This window comes from Diuraphis noxia, unplaced genomic scaffold, assembly GCF_037042655.1.
Source record: "Diuraphis noxia isolate RWA-SAM2 unplaced genomic scaffold, SU_Dnox_SAM2 contig0003, whole genome shotgun sequence".
In the NCBI taxonomy this organism is placed as follows: Eukaryota; Metazoa; Arthropoda; class Insecta; order Hemiptera; family Aphididae; genus Diuraphis; species Diuraphis noxia.
In genome coordinates, this window is record NW_028301713.1 from 40,064,015 (window position 1) to 40,089,016 (window position 25,002).

Here is a 25,002-nt window from a genome sequence, read left to right on the forward strand (position 1 = left end):
TGAATATTTTATAAAATCATAAATTTAGGAATATACCATGTTAAATTTACAATAATTTCGTATTAACATACCATTTCAAATTTGAAGTTAATAATAACTACAAAAAATAATATAAGGTTTGGGTAGGTCAGCCAATCTAACATAGTCTTTAAAACATGAACGCATACTATAATAATAATAAATATTATTATTATTTTTTTTTTTTATGGTTAGGGCTTCGACAACTGAGGTCATTAGCTTGGGAAACTGTAGGGGAAGGTACTGTAAGGTTTTAACTCGTGGGTTTTTGGCAGAATTTTGAATGGGCACCCGTGGGTTTCTGCCAAGCCCGGTTGGGGGCTGGCGGCCTCTCTCTCCAGACATCGCGAAATGCCCAATGAGCGATGCCGCCCGTGACCGAGATTCGAACCGGCGACTGCGTGCGTCGCAACCGACGCCTTATGCCGTGTCCTACGTGAATCCGACCTACGCGACGAAAAACAAAACAGTTTGTATTTTGTCGCATCGGACGCATCGTATTGCAACAGAACAGCATAGTCAGAATAAAATTCGTTCGCACGAGTCGCACTCGTCGGATTCACGTAGGACACGGCGTTAGTCCACTCGGCCACTCCACCCCCGATAAATTATATTGTATTATTATCAATTATCTAATCGAAAAACATAACATGTTATATTGTCATGGTTTATTACCCAAAAATAGTCCGGGTTGAAGCCTGGTATGGTCTTGTGTGTAGCGCCCACTTGGGTTAGGTACTGGAAGAAGTTGTCAAGGTCGTCCAGTTCTTTAATGCCTTCGTCTAGTGTAGTCATCACTTTGTTAGCGTGTTCGGCTAGCTCCATACTGTTGGCTTGTGCGTCCCTGGTTTTTAGTTCGCCAAATTTGGTGAATAATTGGAGAAGTTCTTGGTGTTCTTCGAAAAGCCTATACAAAAAACAAGAATAAATAAATCGGGTTAGGCCACACGACTCTAGTCATGGTGGTTGCAAAATTACCGGGAACTGGTGATTATATAGGAAATAGGAATGATAATTTGTTACAGTCGACTAGTAAGAGAAGAAGGAGAAAACTTTTTGCCACTCTGGCCGTTTCAATGTTTTACGTGATATAAATAATTTATTGGCGATCGGATATTCAGTCGATGTCGTATGCTAAACACGACCGGATAATGCTTTTAGCGATCGTTTTCCTTGTAAATTGTATAAACCGTTACCCGTTTGACTATCTGTTGAGTATTGCAAATGCGCACCTGTTGTTGACTTTGTCCGTTGTCACAATAATAAGCATTCCCATCAAACAATAAATTATAAAACCTTATTCGAGCGGAAATTCGTTTGAATCCAGAACTTCGTTTACGCTAATTTATTATTTATAAATAATTAACTTTATATTTATAAAAAGAAAAAAAGATAAATTGTTCACAACATGACCACTGTCTATATTATGAAAAAATTATGGTAACGGTCGATTTGTTCATTGCTACACGGCAATACAAACATTATTCGATCTTAAGTCGATGATTCAAAGCTATTTAGTAATACCATAATATTAATTATTATCACTAAGTATCAATGATTAGAGAATTTTTTTTTGTTTTATTTGTGTTAATTAATAGTTGTTATTCTATTATTATGCATTTTGCATATCGACATTCAAATGTTTTAATTTTAATTTATTTGTCTAACTTAATATGACTAATATTGTTCGTATTTAATAATAGTTTATAATATAAACTTTATATAATAATAAATAAAAATATATCACTTTGTAAACTGTGATTTTTTTTCGAGTTAAAGTTCTCAACTGGGTTATTTATACTTTTTCAAGTATTTGTAAGGTCGTAGTCAAACAAAATTTAAGATTGATATATTTTTTTAAATCATCAAAAGCATTGATTTTCTAAACATTTTGGTTTGGATAAATCTAATATAGATTTAGATAATGGTTAATTAAATATAATTAATTGAAGTTTAAACTAACGGGGAGCTGTACAAAAGTGTATACATCTATTTTTAGATTATCCTTCTCTACTCCTCCTATTAAATCCGTAATTAATTATAATCTATTTATAATTAACCACCTGGATTATTAGATTAAAGTTATGCGTAATATAATTTTTTTTTTAAATATTGAAAAATAAAATTATTGATTGACGTTAACAAATGTAAAGTTGATTGCCATTTTAACAGATTTGGGTTTAGCTTTTAGCTAGTTACAAAAATTTTATAAATCAGTATGAAAAATATTGAAAACAAAATATGGTAGTTATTGGTAAACTAAACTAGAAATAAAATTGTCATTGCCTATTAATAATTATCGAGGTTAGTTTGTAATTAATTATTAAATTATTAAAAAAATTAAATACTCTAATAATCTAGTCCCTGATACCTTATAGTTATCACGTGAATATATGGTAGGTACCTATTATAATTGAATCATATAATCGTATAAGTTATAAAATATATTACCTAGTATTAACTATTATGTATCGTATCTTTGATTCAAAGAAATGTACAGTTTCATTAAAACACTTAAAACAATTATTTAGTGATACTTGATATCAATTTTATATTTTGTTCAACTTTGTAGTTTTATAAACTATTCTTCAAAAGCATTTTATATGTTACGAAACAGTTCATCACAAAAGTTAGTGAAATGAGACAAGTTTTCAATATCTCGTCAGTCGCTACCTATATCCTGTCCGAAGTCTAACTTTTTATTTAATTAAACGGAAATATAGATTCGAAACAAAATACATTCATAACGAATTATTCCGGTATGGGCCGCTTTTATACTTTAACAAATTAGGTAGTAATTTCCATTCAAAATCAATTAAAAAATACCTAAAAATTAAATTTCAAAAATTCATAAATAATTTATATATTTTTTAACTAAAGTCAACTAAGACCAGACCGTGCAGCTAATGAATATATTGTTATTTAAATGCGTAACAATCGTTGTTTTTAAAGATTGTAACGCGTACCGACGTGACCATAACCATTTAAACCTTAAAGATTTGATATTCTTTATAAGCTCGATAAAAAGAAATATGTAAATAAGTTATTATTTACCGATTTACATAAATATCAGTGTTATTCTTGTATGCAAATCATGAAACAAAATCGGATAACACGCATCTCGTCTGTAACGTAATGTATACTTTAGGTTAAAAGTTATAATATATAGTTATAGATTATTATAGCTTTTCATGGTTTGCCTCATGCAACATAAATTTAAAATAAAAACTCTACAATATTGTATACAGCGCCACAAAGAATTTAAAACCAATGGTATAGTCACAGTAATATTGGAGACCAGAAGTATAATAATATAACAGTTATAGTTTTAAGATACTTCAAAACTACGTAATCCATAAAGTAAACTATAACAGTAAACGTCAACGTCGTCAACACGTTTTACACTCTGAAGTAATCTTAGTTTAGAATGATAAAATTTTAAGATTTTTAGGAGTCGTGTAAAAAAATAAAAGATAATACATTTTATTTAATAAGCTTTAAAAAAATATTGATCATTAAAGTTTATTAAGGTACTTCAAAGTGGATAATTAACATTTGACTATGCTAACTATAACTTATTATATTATTGTCATAATAAAAAATCTATTTCACCTTTTTAAATCAAATATATAATTAAAAAATGTTAATTTAAATAAGATTAAATAGTAAAAAAATGTCTTAAAGAGTGTTTTTTGTTGTAATAAAGATTTTATTTGTTTTAATCTTATTTACTACTAATCTATTTATTATTAATTACCATTTAAAACATGGAAAAAACTACATAAATAAATATTGTGGTAATTGTTTTCAAAAATTATATTAATTTACACGCGTTACTGTTTTTATACACGAGTAGGTTAGACTATTACATTGAACGAAAGGTAGAGCTCATTATTTTTGAATATTTTTTTAAAGTTTGCGTATTAAACGACTATTATGTAGAATCTGTAAGTATACAGAAGACATGTAAGTTCCAACTTGGAAAAATATCTGACATAAAAAAAAAGTCTTTTATTTAGGTAATATTATATATTTTATCGAGTAGACATTATATATACGTGATAGATCGTGCAGTCATAGATAACAAATAAACAGATTTATGGTTAGGACATGCTCATACGCTAATCACATGAGAGGCAACTCCCCGGAATGAGGGGCCAAATGATGTGAATCATCAATTGAGTGAAATTCGATAATAATGGAACGTGTAAAAAAAATCAACTCAATTACAGCTTATCATTCGGATAATTTGGGTCAATGTGCTACCCATAATATATTATCAATTATAATACATATTATATCAATGTACTTGCAAATGCAGTATACAACAGTTCGGTGTATTTATATGGAAGATTAAAATCCGACTGTTATTATAGTGATATACTGATATATTGTATTTAAATTGGTGAAAACGAAATATACAAATATTATTGAAATTAGTAAAACGTTTAGAACTGTGTTGCTATCGCCATAATTTGTTCGTGACGTATATGTGCTTGTGTTCACGAACTAATTCCTAGCCAAAAGTTATAATATAGTGCGTTGTATTGATTATTTATTCGATGATGCAGGTAAATTATTAATGAAAGGTGTGACGACGTTGTCGAGCCACGGTAGGTCGGTTAAGTTCTGCAGTAGCTTGTTTCTAGAAGCATAGCTAAACATCATATTTTATTTGTTTCCACAAATGACAACTCACAACAATAAACGGCGTCTGGCACAGTGTTAAATTCAAATGAAAAACGATTCGAACGGAATGTCAATAGTAACAAGAGAAACAGCGACCTAACCGACTCGGTGTAGAAAAACATTTAAAAACTCATGAGAAATATAACACTCGCGTGTACGATTTATTTGGATCAACGAAATGCATGTGTAAACGTACCAGAAACTGTATACTGTAGCCATGTATTTCATGATAAAATGTCAACACGGCAGACGAGTGAAGAGAAAAAAGAACAAGAAAATAATTCCGTACGTGTTGTCACTAAACTATTATGGATTTCACAGAGTGACATCGTAGAAACACAAGCATAATACTTTATGACAAAGGTATACTTGTACCTAAACACTAACGCGTTTTTTGCTCTCTCGAAACTCAATAGCAAATCATGCTATTGCCGACGAACAATAATGCATATTATTTTATAATCGTAATTATTATTTTTTGTTTTATCATCAAAGAAGACCTACCTATAGAGAGTTGCAAAGAAAATAAACGCCAATAACATCATAAACATTTAAAACATTATGATAATTTGGAAAACCTATCGTTATAATCATTCTCCCAACAGCCACGAAGCCAAGGGTTAAATTTAATAAAAAAAAAAAATCATAGAATTATACAATAAAAAAATTATATATGATGTTATAACAATTTTCGGTGTCCATTATTATTAGGTACCTACAGTATCACAGAGATGATATAACTAATTTCGCTATACCATACTGTGTATGGGTCGATTATTATATTGTAACGTTTTATTTAATTTTTTTAAATATGCCCTATGACAATATATCGTTTTACACCATCTAATTTGATTTATTGATATCGTTCTTAATAAGAATTCAAGTTTAATATTTAGGTGAACTTAAGTATGTGTATAAAGTTAATGGAGGTTTTTATTTTTCAGCTTTTTGATAAATTATTTTCCATAATATGTATATGATGGACGATGGGTAATACATGTTAAACTAATAAAAGCGCAGGGTTTTATATTATTGTTTATATTTTCTTTCACATTTTTGTAGACTTATTGACAACGTTGATAACCTGTTGTATATGAACAAAATTTTTAAAAAATGTATAAAATAATATTTGATAAAGCAGAAAATTGAATAATACATAATAATACAATGATAATTTATTTTAGTAATATTAAATTAAAAATTATTTTTTTGTTCATTAATTAGATAACTTTATTTATAATTATAATATATATAATTTCTATAAGTCAAAAATGTATAAGCTATTAAAAATTATCAATTAAAATTGTGAATTTTCATCATATTATACACAATTTAAATTTTTTTTCTTTATCGATCTTGAAATTTACATAAATAAATTTCCGCTTTGACAACGTGGACCACTAGCGTTACATTTTTAGTAAAATACAATTATATAATTTGAATAGCTTAGCAATATTTTAGTTGTGACTTACAGTAGGTTTATTAATTTTATTGTTTTGAAAAATTCTATTGTGTTGGATTTATTTTCAGGGTTTGGACCTAGACTTATTCCGATGTCGTGGCTTATATTTAGTTCTTCTCTTTGTGTTTGGTATATTCTGCATTCTTCAAAAATGTGTTTAATTGTGAGTGTGGTGCCACATGTTTGACGCATATGGGTAGTTTGTTTTTTGCGATCAATTTAAATTTTTATTTTTACATAGTTATTGTAAATTTTCTCCACTTTGACTTTAAACTATATTATGGCGTATTTTTATACAATTAAGTTGTATAAAATTTATAATCTAGAATTTTTTTGATAATTACATGCTTAAATTATAATATTTACCCTATAGATTACTTATCTTGTAAATATATTAAAACGCAATGAAAACTTGACGATTCTACATTACCTATATTATATTTAAGCGAATAGCGAAGCAAATAACGTACTTATGGTTACTTAAATTTCCACAAAAATCAATTTAACGCCTTACATTTCTAAAATTTAGAACTTAAATTTTTTTTTTTATTATTATTAATTAAAGGCTTCAAATACAAAGATTTATTAGCCTACAATGGTTCACATGTTTAATTTATAAATATAACGAAGATTTGATAGTTGTGATGTGCTGTCTTTGGTTCTTGTCTTATATGTTGGTTGTGAGGTCGGCCATCTTGAAAGAACTTAAATTATATACCTGATTAGTGTAACAATGATTTGTTGAATACATATTTTAGTATAAATATTCGATTTTCAATTTAAAAAATACATTATTTATACCAACAGTAATATTTGATTAAGCGTTAATGCGTAAAATACAAAATCTGTGAAAGTGATGAAATTTCCGAGAAAATGTGTGTATACAGACACAAGTTTGACAAACTTATGTCAAAGAAAATACCTTTATAGTCTCTGTGTTTCGTCAAATATTTGCTATTCGGTATTCCTTTGCAACTTCCAAAAATACAAATAACTACAGTTAACATCACCAATTTTAGATTAGTGATTAATGATTCATCTCAAATCTATCTCAGTTCATGATTGTTCGTTATATTATGAGCCTTATAAGGTATCCAAATATTCAATTATAGAGGTGTTACATATTTTGTTTACTTAATAAACTTTTATCAAAGGTAACAACAACACCGTATCTGTATGGACCGTTAGACGTTATTTAACCTAAAATATAGTACTATGTAAATACTTTTTATTCGATTTCGTGTAGATACATGCGACATACATTATTAAATAATACACTACATAATTAGAATATTATTCAGTACATCCAAAACATATAAAGTTTTTGTTTTTTAAATATATATCATTTTGAAATCAACATAATAGTTATTACATGTATCAAATAAATATATGACTCATTTAACTTGATATTTTCTTTCATATCACCGATCAATTATTACAGTATTAAGGGCGATATTTTTATGAGGTGGAAGAGATTTGAAATAATTTATTGTACTTAATATGAATGTGATTATATATTTATTTAACAAACTAAACGGACCTTTTTTGTTTTTAAACGACATTTTATCTTTAAAAAATCTGCGTTAGATGCCTCAGGTGCTTGATAATATACCACTGGGTTTTACGGCTTAATATGACGTTTTTTGGCGGGATTAAAATATTATAAATTTATAAATTTACTCTAATCCACAAAAATACTGCAATGGTTTTATCGGTTTCTTATCGATTATTTAAATTTGAAAATAATAAAATATTCTCAGAATTATATTTTACATTTTAAAACGTCATAGAATAAAAAAAAGGGTGTGTTTTATTAGTGTATTGTACTGTTATGTTTGAATATAAATTTAAAATGTTCAAGAAATATGCTTTCAGTTCTTTAAAAAAATATCTACAGCTTTTCACTTATTAAAAATATTTATATTAAGGAATTAAACGAAGCATAAACGACTACAAATCAGAAAATCAATATAATAATTTTAAATTATAAACTCATTAGAAAATAGACATTTAAATTATTAAATTATTTTAAGATGTTTTTAATTATAATTTAATATTTTTTATAATATTTCGATCGATGTGTTAACTCGAGATATTTGTATACTAATAAACAACTAAAATGATTTATTAAAAACCTCTTATGTATTAAAATGTTCAACATTTAACTAACGTAAATAAACCATTAGTTTATTGATTCTTAACGTATATTTCAAATAACTTTTTGGTATTATTTATAATATTTATATTTTATATCTTAATTTTTAATGATGTTTAAATTATTTACAAATAATTAATAATCCACTTTTTTTTGCAGTTATGCATAACTAATTTAGAAATACAGGTACATTCGGCTAAATATCTATCATTATTTCACTATTATGAAGCATATTGTGTATAAACCCTATAATTTTGTTTAATAATAAGGTTCAGAGATATAATAATATTGCAATAATTTGGGTCTTAATTAAAAATATAAAATCAAATATTTTTTTAGTTTATAATTCTTGATAAATATTTTTTTTCTGTGATGATAATTTTATAAAACAAACCCACTATAGTATATTTCGTTTGTATGATTTGACCGTTTGGAATACGCCTGTCTGCATTAATTACAAACAATATTATGAATTATTGTCAACATTACTATTAAGTACATCAATAATTAAATCATCTTTTTATTATTTTGAATAACACTTTTACAATTTTAATCTTTCTAAAGATGAAAATACAATATAGGAACATGAATAAATTAAGAAACTTTAATTTATGATTTATATTCAACCATAATAGCTTTTTTTTTTAATAACTATAATATAATAAAATTGTCGTCTTATTTTGTAAAAAACCACGAATAGTTTTTTGTTTTAATTATTTTCTTCATATTTTTTTGTCATCGATTTTAACATCAAATGGTGAAATGAAAATGCAGTGTTTAATTTATTGAAATCGATATCAAACATTGAAACAACAAATTACCGCATCAAGAGTAAGAATTTTTGATTAAATATTAAAATATATTATTATGTTCAAAATTTAGTATGCTCAGTTTGCGTGATAGGTATAATTTAGTCCTTTTGTTATTCATGTAATTTTATGGTATACATAATATACCTAACGGAATTTAGACGACACTAAATGGTATTTCAGCGCACGGGTACTTTAAACTCTATACGGATAAGCTAAAAAAAATTAAAACTAAAAATAATTATTGTAATTAGGTGCATATAAAGTAAGTTTAGTATAATTAGCAATATACATTTTCCGTTATACAGTACATAATGTGTACCAAAAGAAACCGATTATATAATTAATATAAAATTGCTCACAAAAATATATGCATTTTTATTTCAATAGTTTTTAACCTAAATGAGTTATCAAGTTCGTTTAAAGTTTATTTTAATCTCTTAAAGTATTAAAAATAAGCAGCGATTGTTACTAATTAATAAATGTAAATGTTTTGGACGAGTCACTTGAAAGGGAATCATTCATCAACATTATTGTATGAATCTTATTTTCTTTTTTTATATACCTACATCTCTTGGCAAATTTCTTTTTGAACATCAGAAAATATTATCATAAACTGTTCAATAGTTAAGGTTAGATGTTGTAACATATTAAAGAATTATGGTGGACCATATTATTATAATCTTAGTATGAAATTTTTTTTAAATATTCAGCAAATTGAAAAAAATTTGTACTGAAATAAATCTAACTAACCTAATCTATTATAACAAGATTAAATCGATGATTTTACTACCTATATTAAAAGAAATATTAAATATTTTAAATAACTGTGTACACATTTTTAACATGAGTGAACCATGTAATATTAAGCACGTTTACCTACTTGTATTTAGTTAATTTAAAATAGTTAAAAGTATGAACATTCAAACATGTATTTTATCACTTACATTACAAACCCTTGTATATACAAACATTTCTCATCAAAAGTGAATTTTTATTTCAAATATAAGTATTAAGTACCTATTAAGTACTAATTGTTGTTAATTATCCATTAAATGATAGGTACGTATCGTATATTTTAATCATTATTAATGTTTTCATTTGGCAAAAACTGATAAAGTGTGAAACTATGTTTAAAAAAAAAAAAAACATTTTCTTTTTTTACTGATTTTTCAATTTTTGTACTTAATTATCTTATGTATTTATGTAGGTACTATTTATATTAACTTAGTTGGACTCTCATGACACTCCAATTTATTATATACATTATAAATTGTAATATATTAGGATGTTAGGTAACAATTATTATTTTATTTTTTAAATTCTTAACCTACGATTCCAAAGGTACAACTTTTAAATTTATTTTATTTTCTGTGTTGTAACGCTATTTTTCATTATATTTAAATATTTTAGTTTATATTTTTCGTTATTTAGTGTAAATAACACTAAATATTGAATGATAATAATATCACAAGTTTAGTATAATTGTATTTACCTTAAATGCATACGACTCGACTCAAAGATTTTTATTAATCACATATAATACAATAAACTTGTTAATAATATTATTTTTGTGGTTTTAATTATGGTTTTATTTTTTTTTTCAGAGTGATAATTTATGTAAGTATATGTACACTGAATTAAAATAAATCTCAGTGAACCTTATTATTGTATTTTTTTATTATTATTATTGTAATTTTTATTATTGTATTGCAATGGTCTTATGCGAAGAAACCCTAGGGATCTATAGTATAAGTTGCGTGTTCAAATGGCGTGTTGAACATGCAACGGTACATATATGCCGTTAGTAGATCTTTTTGTATTCCCAAGGGTAAAATAAGAATATTGAATGAATATCTACGTAATCATCAAATAGTATCGATTTGAAATATTACGTTTTCTTCGTGAATGTAAAGCGTCGCATAAAGTTGAGAAATTCTGCTTTCTAATTTACAAAACTTCACACAAAATAAATGAAGATAATTATTTGATTTACATTTGTTTGTTAGGTACATTATAGTATTCGCTTTTAAAAACTATTAAACACGATAATGTTCACTTTATAATTTATAATTTTTAAATTTTATAAAGTATACCATATGGTATACTGTTTAAAGGTGACCTATATAATACATATAAAGGAGCTAAAGAAAACTTTATAACTTATTATGAGTAATCAATCATTTAAATTACTAATTCTTTAAATTTATATTATATTGAAAAGAACTATAAAGAAGTTTTATAAGTTACTACTAGGATGTTTTGATATTTTAAAGAAGTAATAAATCATTATATTCCAAATACAATTATGAGTATATCTTCATTAACCCACAAACCCGAAATATTTTATTAAAAAACAATATTTTTGAATTTCTTCACCTTTTTCTATCAATTGATGAGGTTTAATTGAATACTACATACAATTTGAATAATAATTTGTTTTAACCTTAAGAACATTAAAATTTAATGTATATTATTTGTGCTTGATTATTAATGTATAGAGAAGAGCCTCGAATTGATAAACTTGAATATACTCAAACAAATGTTATAAATAAAATGAGAAAAACACACACACATAATATTTTTATGAAAAAAAATTATATAAAATTATATAAAAATTAAATTATCAGTGTGTTTACTCGCACAAATTCATATAAACAATAATTCTTAATTAGTATGATAAACTATGATAATTATTATAAAAAAAACATTAAGGGTAATTTTCTTTGAATATAGAAAATATGAATCAAAAATCAAATATGTTATTTTAATTTGTAATTTTAATAATAAAATTAAAATAAGTATAAAAACTTTATAATATAATAAATTTATACTCTTTTATGTATAACACTTTAAATACAAACGTGTTATATAAGGATCTTTTAGTATTTATTATAACTTATAAGTAGGTATTAAAAGTTTTCGAATCTATTGAAAAAAAAATTATTTTATTATCGCTTTCATAAAATACTTAAAGATATTACATTTATCCAACAAATTCAAAATGGTAGAAGAACGAGTTGAGCCAGGTAAAACGTCGACGGGTCTTATAAACATCGATTGGTTAAATAAATTAAATTGGCAGCGTACACTTAGCCTGCAGGCTGCAATTTAATCTTCCTCAGAATATTCCATCTTTAGTATCAGACCTCATAAACATTTTAAATAAATACGTTTAAGTAATAATTAATTTCTGATTTTAATAAATTATCTAAAATTGATAAGGCTTCGATAAATACAACCAAGTGCATATTAAAATAAAAAAGTTGTTAACAGAATCGATTGCAAAATATAAACCTTCGAGAAAACAGACACCGTATATAGTATACTATTATTTGTACAAATCAAAGTTGGGCAATCGGTTCTTCTTTTTATTATCTCATTAAAAAAAATAAATATATGTAAGCATTGGACTTGCAAAAACAAAGTACCAATAAAAGCGTTTTAATGCATTGTGTTTCATATTATGCAAATCTTGTGTTTTTCACTTTTAAAATATATTTTGGTTTGTTTGTATACGAAAAACAAATACGTTTAACGAACAAAGATAGAGAATAAACAATAATATAATTAAAATAAAAAAACAGAATAAAATGTAAATGAATAGCTTATATAAATTCCTAGCTTCGTTCTAAATATAAAATAAAAAGTAAATTCCAGTTGTTTATACTAATATTTAATTCCGTAAACAATTTTAAAAGTCAATTTTTAAGGTTTTTACAATAATATTTTAATATATAATATATATTTGATTTTTACTAAATCTGTGAATTTTTTTTCAAATAAGATGATCGAAAAGTAGGTATATAGATACCAATAATTATTAATTAGTATTTAAACTCCACGAACTGCATCTCTAGTAATAATAATATAATGGCTGAATAGTATATCGTGTAATTATAGGCAACTTGTTAGACAGTCAGCCGCTATATAATTAAAAAAAAAAGTAGTCCTCCGTCTCTCTCTCTCTCTCTCTCTCTCCCACTTATATAGATTATTTTAATTAAAGAAAACGGATGATGGTTTCAATAAGTGATTTTTTTTAAAATTCTTGTTAAATCATTTCAAGTATAGTTTAAAACTTTTGATAAAGTCACAGTATGTATTCGAAGATATGTCACCAATCGTTGTTTAAGTGTTAATCACCAAGTACCACTCGGAATTTTAGTTTTTTTTTTTATTCAATGACCAATCGTTAGGTACCTACTTACTAGGTATCTATTTACTTAAATTATGTTATTTGTCATGATAAAAACACATTTTAATAATAAGCACAATAAACATAATTTAAATGAATTCGATTTAACTAATGTCTTCAAACAATTATTATTTTGATAAAAATATTGAAATTTTCACAACTTTTGGTATTCCCTCCTTTAATTATTTAAAATTTTTCTGCGAATTTTTAATTTTTACCTCCTCAAAATACCAGTTAGATCTAATGTAACATCAAAAGCTTCCTTCGAAATTGATGATTAAAGAATTTTTCTACTAGAAAAGATGTTTTCAGACAAAAAATATAATTAAGAAACATCGTTTTTAAATCAATGAATTTTCTAGTCAGCTCAAAATCTAGAAAAAATATAATAATGATTACATTTTTTATGTCCTGTGATTTATTTTAGATTGTAAATTTCATTGCATTTGTCTTTTAATACCAACTTCTGTGTTCAAATATCAAGATTTGATTTAATTGAGAATTAATACAAATCTGTATAGTTAATATTGACAATGTTTTATTTTATTCTATATACAATTTACATTTACTTGTCTACGATTATTCAAATCATACAATTTAAACTCTATGAAACATACGGAGTAACTTAAATTCAATACAAACCCTGAATAGTGAATAGGTACATGTTATGTAAGTTACGAATTACGAGTGTATGAAGTAAAACGATAGGAACTCTCATAATGGTTCGTTCCTTTCATAAGTTTCTACACATATCAAATCAAAGTACCTAAGAACCGTGTTAAAATGTATAATCTATTTGTTTAACATTTACGTTTGAATTAAATGCAGGCGTACATTTTGTTAGTAACACAGTTTCATTTGCTTAAATATTATTTTATTATTGATGATATTTAAAAATAAATTCAAGTTATATATTTGTTATGTTTTAGACACGATCAAAAAAAGAATTTGTATGTGCAAGAAAAGTAAAGTATACTTGTTTAAGTGCTGAAGTGTATACATAATCCAATAGCAATAATATGCGTCGACTCGCTTTTCATAAAAAAAATTATACCTTTCATATAGATACCTAAGTCTATTTATTTTTAACGCGTTACGTAAAATTTTGAGAATTCTATGAATTATTGCTACTATTCATTTTCAAACTAAGACTATCCTCAATTTACAGTATAGGAATAAACAAATATATTTGATGTTCTGTAATTTAAATTAGGTAAACTTACCTACTTACTAAATCGTATACATCACAAAAACGTATTATGTAACTAAACGCAATTCTTGATTTAAAGTTTTTTATTTAAAAATTGGTAATTGTTTTTTATTAAAATACCTACGGCTCATGGTAAAACTGCCGCATTTGGTAAGCATCTGTTTTTATGTTTATTATTTACTTATCGTATACGAAATAATGGGTTTATTCGTACAATGTTCGATCATACACATTATGTTGTATACCAACTACATCATGTGACGCTCACGCACAAGTGGTGAATACACACAGTAAATGCGTGACTACAAAAAATGTGTTCGCAACAAGCCAACAACTACATTTTCGAGTCGACATAAATGGTACGTGTGGAAATCATGGTTGATTTTAAGGGTTCGAAGCACTCGAAAAGTGTATTTTGAAAAAAAAAAACGAGGCAAACACATAAAGCTGAGAAAAACGAGGTACCACACACAGCAGCTGGGACTGCGTCTATACCGAACTCTCGCTTATTTATTTTATACATAATAAACACGAGCACACTTTTGATTCGCAATGGATTATTATTCGAGCTTCAACATTTCGAATTTGAATTACAACCAAGTATACTCGTAGGTATCTAAAACCGAAATCGATATAACGCATTCAATTCTATAATTGTATAAACCTGCCGTAGCGAATCATTTTCATAAATTATAATAATGATTGTGAAAACAATTCGACATTTACTAAACAATAGGCCCGATTAAAAATATAGGTAATAAAAAGAACACGTGTATCATAAAAGTTATCGAAAAATATCCCGAATATAAATTATCAATGTTATTTTATTTTATTATTAACAATATACATTTATTGAAAAAAATTGTATAGGTACTTATTTAAATATTGGAACTTAACATGTATAATGAGCTGCAATAACATTTTTAATTAAAAGCGGCTTATTGAGCGACTAGAGACTAGAGCAGTTTCTAAAAATTAGAAACACGATTCGACGTTATTAAAATTAATTAAGAATTAACCATTTGCTCGTAAATATAAAAAATTCCATGTTTGAGAGGCTTTAAATAAATGTAATGACTACACTTGACTTAATCTCTATGACAAATCGAAGAAATACGTTTTATAGTCTTATGGATAAAATCGAATTTTTCTATTCATGTACTAATTTATATATATGTCAGGTTATAATTCTTCAGGTGCAATGGAAAAAAGTTAGTCCAAATTGCGTATTCATACATTACGGATATCATTTCAAAAAATGCACATCTAAAATTATACACAAAGGAACTGGTTCTGTTTTATTATTTTGATATCCATTTTGTTGTAAAACGAGAGACTTTACTTTTATGAACTTTACAGCACTACTCTAAAAATTAAACTCTTATATTTTAAGGAATGCATATTATTTGAACAACACAGAGAGGAATTAAAAATAAGTCATCTTATTGAAGAAAACTTAGGCGAAAATCTGAAGAATGTAAATAATGCTATCAAATTCTTTAAACAAATCTAAATACTTGATAAATTAGAGAATATTGATAAAAATATATTATTACTATTATAATTTATACAAATAACCAATTTTATAAATACAATATGTGGCTATATTATATTTTTTTTTTTTTTTTTTTTTTTTTTTTTATTAATAGCTTCTAGTATGAACTATAATATTATATTATTATGCTCTAATCTTAAATAAGTTCTGTTGGTTATATTTCTTATGAAGCATATTATATAAGCACAATATTATAATGTTAATACCTATAGTATTTAAGAAAATTAAAAACAGTTGATTTAATAATATTTAATACTAATGGGTTACTCATGATCAATTTAAAAAAGAAAACTTCACCTTTTTAGCCAAATTTTGTTTTTTACAATATTTAACTTGTTTAGCGATCTTTCAATTTTTATTCTTACCTAGTAATTAATATTAATATATTTGTTAAATTATTAATATAATAGATAGTTTAATAACCTAAATTAAAAAAACCAGAATATTTGTTTAAAAAAATAAAATTCATCGTTTCCAATAAATTGTTAAAATAAGTTTTATTATTCGTAGTTTCAGTATTTATCTCGCGAAATATTATCCGAAATGTGTAATTACGTAAAGTGGAAAATCTAAAGTTCAATTTCATGAAATAGATAGCATTCGCATCTATTACATGAAACGTAAAATAACGTGATATAATGAGACTTATATACATAATTTCAGGTACTTATCATCGTCATAGAATTAAGTGAAATAAAATGGTTTATTCTCTTTTGATTGTCCAAACAAAACAAATTTTAATAATAAAGTATAATACTATTATTATGTATTATCATGAGTTTGTTGTCAGTCATACAATGATGTTAGACCACATATTGTCAACATTATAATGTGAATGTAAATTTTTTGTAAAATTAATTTAATGGAATCCGAGACCACAATATTATATTGTTTACGTAAAAATGCTAATTTATATACAGTCGTTTATAATAATAATAATAATAATAATAATGAAACATTTATATGAAAAAAAGGGTGAAGATAATGAATTATTTAAACATTGCCGTAAACAAACGGTTAGGGTCCATCAAAATCCATTACATAAGAGCATAAGACCTCCTCAATGGACGCGTAAATCCGTCATGTATATTTCATGCACACACTCGCGGTCCCGGCTCGGGGAATTATTCATGATTCTAAAAGACGAGGCCTTTGCGATATGATTGCGTTACGGTTGACATATTAAATTACGATCTTTTAATATTTTTGTCCCTGATACGGTATGATGTCGGCAATGTTAGTATATATGACTATAATATTATATGTGTGCCGAATATTGTATAATAGACGTCATAAAATAATATAATATGTATATTATACAGTAGAAGGTGCACTTCCGGTTACGAAAACGTGTATTCGTTGCAGAATTCCATTGCAACGCGAAACGTTCGCTGTAAGTATCTATCGTATATTATTATTTATTATATAGTACTAGTACGGTTTTACCGTCGTGCTCGTAAAATATAAAATAATAACAATAATATACAAAGTGGATCTGGAAGATATGACATATATTTATTTAAACGAAACTCGAGTGTAAAATTTCGATCCCGCCTGCAGATACCATCAATTATTTTTATACACATTTTGTTAATAGTATCCATAGCCGGCATTCGCCAAAATACGCCCGAGTAAGTTTCGAAATTAAATTAGTATCTGGTTCAACTGCAGTGTTATCGCAATGGAAATAATATTTGTGCCATTATTATTCCTGTGCAGTATAAATTAGTTACACAAACACTATAAGTTCATCCGTACCATTTTTTTCGCAAAGGACCGAGCTAATAATTATTTTCCAAAAAGTACACTATACAAACAATTTATAGAGTCGCTAGTGATGATGAGTGGCATTTTGCCCCACTGGTCCATCTATACCAGCCGCCGAACAGGGTACATTCATCAACTTGTTATGTCTACAGATTCGTCGATTTACAGAAACCTATGTATTATATTCAAACTCCTATTTGCGAATGTATAGTTTTGTCAGGTTTCATTATGATATAGTAGGGAAATACCGTTTATACTACTGTGTTGTTTTCTACTGAATCTCGGTATTTAACCAAAACAAAGGTTTGTGAAAATTCCCGGAGAAAAGTTTCGAGGTCAAATTCTCTCCTCTCTACGTGAATACATAATGAACTCGTGATATGATTTTATCATGTTTATTATTATATTGTTTACTGCTGATATCGTTATTTTTAATCACGTTTGTGTTAAAAATGTGATCAAAGTAAGTCTACGCGACTATAATCAGCTCATGGCATTTAGTTAAATCAGTGTTCAGTGTCTACACAGTACACACAACACAACTAAACTCAACTTTTTCCGAGCCTCAGTAATGAAAGCCATTTTAACACAAATATGTAATTTAATAATGCTTCTTATTCCAAGCCCTTAGGTAATTGAAAAATTAATCCTGCAATAACTATATTTTAATATTTTATATGAAAATATTGTTAATTTTTGTGAATATTTATATACCTGAGTGTTTAATTTGTTGTGAGCACTGAACAAAACAAAATGATAAAATTTTATATTGAACTCGTATTTAAATCGTAAATCAAATTAAAGATTTTTTGATATTTATATTGTACAATATTTTAATGATCGAAAAATAAGATTTTTTTTTGGTCAAAGAAACATTCACATGTGACAGTGAATTATAAAATAAAAATTTATTCGTGAAAATGGCTTTGTGCCAGTTTTGTCTTTAAGATAGTCGATAGATATTATTGGACAACATCTGCAGCCAATTTCAAAAAATGAAAATAAAATAGTATTAAGTGTTATTTATGAAATCGTGTTTTTAAAAACAAAGGTGATATTATTAATATATACATATATAAATGAGAATACGAAACTGTAAATTCAACGAAAAAATCTTAGATTCAAATATACGAATATATAAATATTAACTAATTTATTGTGTTGAATTACTGTGAAAAAAACTAATTTTTAACATGAAAACTTTTTAAATGTCTTTTAACAAACAACAATTAAAAGGTTGGAAAAAAATTACCCTGTTTTCTGAGTATTTACAAAATATATTATAGTTCCATGGACTTCCATGGTTATCATCATAATATAATCAAAGCAACTTACTTGTTCTCGACTATCCTCAACTCAAACATTGTTGTTGAAAACAAAACACCCCATCACCACCGCCATAGCTTTATCGATGTAAGTCGTACCTACTGTTATATTTGTACAAGAGATCGTGCGCATTAGCCTTGATGTGTAAAATACTGAAATGCATCATAGTTCACCCGACAGAGAAGGTTTTACTAAAACACGTGTATCACCATTTACCAGTGAATTGCGCTCCACTTAAATTATAGTTTTATAGTGCTCGTCCAGTAAATTCAAATGTATTCTATTGTTATATTTACAATAAAAACCAATTTTCCATGAGCTCAATCATCGACCATAAATATTATTTCGAAATTGAATATTGAAACGCATTACAATCGCGGACACTTATGATGCAGCTACAGCCGATGTCTACAAATTAATATTAAATTTAAGCTAGATCAATTCGATTCGTCTTTATTTGTATTTCAAACTGACATAATTAACCTAATATAATGGGTATATTATGTAAACTTATGTAAACTAATGCATCTTCTGAATTTTACTTCAAATGCTACTATTTGATATTTTTCATATTCTGTAGTATATTTCAAGTTAAAAAAAAACTAAGAATAATGCCATAGGTGTGAAAAATTATATTGAATAAAACGTGAAAAAAAAACTATCAAATAAAACGCAGCAAAAAGTAGGTTACCTACTTACCTCCCTACTAATACTTGTTAAAAAATTAAAAAACATTTGGAAAAATATATCCTATTAATTAAAGATTACATAATATGCATAATATTTATAAAGGTTGTGTGTTTATAATATTTTCTTACATAGTATAAGTATTTATTTTAAAAAAAGGCTATAGTTAACATGATTCTTTATTGCGGTTTTATTTTTTTAAAAATGTACTAATTTTGACGAAAATTTTAACTGTTAAGGCTCCATCAGATTAAACAGCTATAGGTTAATATTTTTATTTAATATTAAATATCAATGTTTGAGTTATTGATATATAATTGTTATTATACAGTGATTCAAGTGGACGATATAACATAAAATAATCATAAGCAAGAGTACAATGTATTAAATTGTTTGTAATAATAATAATATTATAGCGATATACCTATATTTAAAATTTTAAACTATAAATATACATTGAATGTTTTGTACTTTGAAATCAATTTCGATTGTTGAAACTACTTTATCGTGTTACAAAACAAATTTTAAAATTTAAATATTTTTTATATCTACCAAAGTACCACATGAAGAAAATACAAGAAAGTATAAAAGCATAATATATTCAATAATAACGTACTTCAAAGAATGACTCAGGTTTTTGTATAGATTATTACAGACTGACAGCAATAAAACACCTATTGATTTTATAGATATATATATTTAAAAAAAAATATTTTATTAAAAAAATAATATTATTTAATTTTCTTGTTATTTTATCATACGATTTGTGTGCATCGAAATAATTATATATTTTGTAATACTTAATATACTTTTAAGTTTCGAGAATTTATTATAATAGTAATTGAAACGTGCAAAGAATTGTACTTGAGTATAAGTTCTAAGAGAAACTCAAACTTAATGATGCCACAGAAATAACACGTACTGCATTTTTCAACACGGCTAATCCAATATAATGGTATTGGAACACAATTTTAGAAATTACGATTCTCCTCCACGTTCGTTCAATATAACATAATAACTGACGAACATCCGTTTATTCATTATCGCTGTTATAATTATAATTATTTTGAATCATGAAACACGTAGTTTGAGGTTTGACACGTCTAATCAAAATTTAAGCCATCAACAAAACAAAACACATTCGCCACATCGGCTACCGTCTATCTGCTTATTAAATATTATTATTAATCATATTATTTATTATCATAATATAACATACAACGTGGTAAATACAACGTGCGTCCGTGCATCGATTATTCATTCTGTTTATGTACCAATATAATATAATGTTACCTATATATAGGCAAATTCTCCACCGTTCGAAGCGATTTCCGTTTTTAACCCCCACCTAGCCCTTGATTCGAGCCAATATATTACGATAATATTAATATTTTTATTATTATTATTTATAAACGTGCGCATCTCGACGTGTAACTGAGGTATTATACCGATTTCTTTTCGATATCTTTTCATATTTTCTCGCGTAGGTGTATATAATAAAAAAAAAATCTTGGCTATAGAATTCAAAAAACAGTTTGTCGGAGTGGCATCATATTATTATATTATATATTATATTGTATTGATGCGCTCGTTGAATTATGTAGTTATGTGATGTCATCGCGTCTCGTTTTCGCACTATTATGCCGAGCTTTTTGAGTAGGTAATTCAGTTGGATTTAAACGTTAGACCCTAAAGTCGGGTGAGCCAGGTCGTATATAATAAATATATATATACATCCTTTAACATGCGGTACGAGTAAAAAATTCAAACACATACGAAGATTTATATATATTTAATATTATTATGTGTAGACACAACAAAGTGTTAATAATAATAATATAATAATAATAATACTCTTACGTTTTTATATTACATTATAGTGTTATAACAAATGATTTTTTTTTTTATTCGATGAAACGTAGTTATACCCTGCAAAAGATAATTTTACTGCATTGAGGAAAAACTACGATGCGCGCGTTTTCCGTCCCGGCCTTATTTCGATTTCCTCAGAAACGTCATCATTGTTGGGAATGTTGGGATGTGCTTGAAAAAAAAAAACTAAACTATAATTTACTAGACGCAAATACCACGTTTGAAGAGTCAAGTGTTATTTTCCGTCGTTGTCGTCATCGACACCACACACGTATATATGTATGTATACACCACGGTCGCGGTTATATAAAGTGCCCGGGAACTCTTTGTCTTTATAATGTATTATATCCCTTTGGCGTCGGCGAAGCGTGATGCAAATAGCTTTTACACAAGATCGTTCTAACCTAACACGGTGCATATTATTATAATCGGCCGAGGTCAATCTCGAAAAACTCACCTGCAACGATTGACTAGCGGGTGGTGCTATAGTTTTATGGTCTTGTCAGAACATTCTATTAAGTTACAAAAATAGCCGAAAAAATATTATTATTTGTAACTATTATTACAATAATATTAAAACGACTTATTATAACCTATTTACGAAACCGATCCAGGAAGGTTGTAAAATTCACTTAAATAGCGATACAGAACCGGAAATTTTCAGTGGATCCCAAATATTAAATTTGAATGAAGCATTAGGCCGATTGTCTTCCCACAAAAATAAAATAAAAATAATTAATGAGAATTACATGTGTTGTAATGATTAAATTATCTCTTTAACTTAACATGTAACACATAACCATCCTAACCTTACGCATATTGGTATAGTATCTAATGAAAGTTGAGATAGGTTTGTTCACCAGGCCAATGAAACGTGAGACTTTGATTAATGGGAAACATAGAAGGTACCTACTCAAACGATATATGGAAACTTTTATCTGTCGTAGTGGATAATGGAATGGTTATTAAGTCTTCTTTAAAAAAACAAAAATATTATTTTTATAATATATTATTTCCTGTAATTATAAGCCGGGTACCACTCACATAGTCACATAATATAGCAGTAGTCATTGATAAGTTTAATATTTATTATTTTAAGTATAACTAATAATAGAATTATATATAATACACAACTTACAGACACGTCGATTATCCACCATTACCATAATATTATTTACCCTGTAGCATTAATGGGGTAGGGCTCCAATGTTGATTCGGACATATAAATATACCAATCCATAAACCCAAAACGACATTATACTCATGTAGGTGTTATAAAATATGACGCTAATAATATAACAATAACAGTGGTGTCGCTAAACCATTTTTCTAGTTAATGGGGGGGGGGGAACTAATTATAATTGATTGTATGATGTGCCCATGTATTCACGACCCACACGTGGATAATTTTTATATTGTGGAACAAAATATTATAGTATATAAATGGTGTCAACTAATAAGAATAACACGGTTAAAATTAACGGTGCGGAGATGTGAATTCGCTCAATAAAATATTATTATATCGAGAACTGGCATGGTAATAACATGGTATACGCGCGGTACATACTTGATGAACATGTATACCCCAGTGGGTTCCATTGCCCTGGATATGCCCTTCCACGATGCGATCATGCTGTATTTCTGCTTTGCCGTCAGCGGGAGCCTGGGATCCGGGGGGCCTGGGCTTGGTGGTTCTTGCAGCACGTCCTTGTGCTTGCCGCCGCGGTCGTCGCCGGACGTGGCCGAGCTGGCCAGTTTGCCCAGATCGCAGCCCATCCGCGCGCAACAACAGCCCTCTCCGGGTCTCTTGTCACGCGGACGCGAGCCGCTCTTACGCGACGACGACGACTATTGTGACTTGAATGTTTTTAGCACCTGCACTTGCACCTGCAGCACCACAACGGTTGCCAGAGCCTCCGCTATGACCTGATGCACTGCTACTTCAGCTGATTTTACGCTACCCACACGCTGGTCTTTCAAGGACTCCCGCTGTAGCGCAGTGTTATCGGTGCACTTCCTGGACTTTACGTGAGTACCCGCTGCCACCCGGCAGTCGTTTTCCGTACGCTTTTTCCCGTCGAGGACCGGCTGTAGAACCCGACGTCGAGCACATGCAGGAAACCACCGAATTCGCCGTCGTCGCAGTTATGGATATATTTTATTTTATATACAAATACATATATACTGCACGCTCACGCGATTATTTGGTTTGTTTTAGCTGTATGTGGGGGACATCCGAACGACTGTGCTCGTCGACACGTCCAGAGACGCAATCAACTCGATAGACACACCGACCGTGCCGCGCGCAGTATACACACACAACCGCTATGGCGCCTGCACGTTTATCCGGCCGCAACACTCGCACAGCACTGTGGCCGTTTTCCCCGACCAAAAGGATAGAGACCGTTGCCCGCCGCCGCCACCGCAGACCACACTCGCGCACACACTCGCACACACACACACACACACACATGTACACGCGAACCGACACACACACACACGCGCGCGCAGGTTTACGCGTCCACGCGCACACGCACTACGCACGAAACTCCCGGCCGCCCCCCCCCCCCAGCCACGCCGTCGACCCTCCCCTTGAATCCTCCACCCCCGCCCACGCGCACAGAAAGGATCGCTACGACCCCTGCCGGTTTTCGCATGGAAGAGGCTATGGCCACGGTAGGACAAGGGAGGCGTCGGAGGGTGGAAAAAAGAGAGAGAAAAAAATTTAGGGGGAAAACCTTATATATATATGTATACCGAAAAGCCATTTATTCTGTGCCGGGGCGCTCGGACAAGCCGTGTGGCGCTCGCGACACTATTTATATATATATATGTACACAACAATACAACACATTTCTCGGTCAGACGCTGTGTATACATATAAATACTCTTGTGACACACCTGAGCCGAGAGTGTGTATATGTATGGATGTTTGAGGTGTATTATATTATATTATATAGGTACCTACGTGTGATATCCACCACGACTTTATTATTATTATTATTATTATTATTATTGTTGTTGTTGTCGTCGTCGCCGCCGATGACGCTGCCACTGCCGTTATTGTTAGTGTTATTATTATTATTATTTTTTCGTTTCCCCATCGTCGTAGCGTCTTTCTCTTACGCTGAGGCCTTTTGCGCACATAACAATATGTATGTACTAGTTTAATGATGTTCGTTGTTATTATTACTATTTCCATTGTGACTATCTTTACGCACCTGTACCACGTCGGAAATCACGTGTAACATTTC

The 25,002-nt window shown here is 28.3% G+C and overlaps 1 protein-coding gene across 1 annotated transcript in view; it reads right to left on the reverse strand.

The window, feature by feature from the left end:
• LOC107167475 (neuroglobin-like) overlaps positions 1 to 24,126 on the reverse strand; it is a 33,671-nt gene extending 9,545 nt beyond the window's left edge. The window contains exons 1-2 of the mRNA XM_015516529.2: positions 23,316 to 24,126; positions 694 to 925 (exon numbers count right to left, since the gene is read on the reverse strand). Of these exons, the coding sequence (XP_015372015.1) occupies positions 694 to 925; positions 23,316 to 23,524 (441 nt within the window). The 5' untranslated portion in view covers positions 23,525 to 24,126. The remainder of the gene's footprint in view (positions 1 to 693; positions 926 to 23,315) is intronic.
• Positions 24,127 to 25,002: the final 876 nt, after the last annotated feature.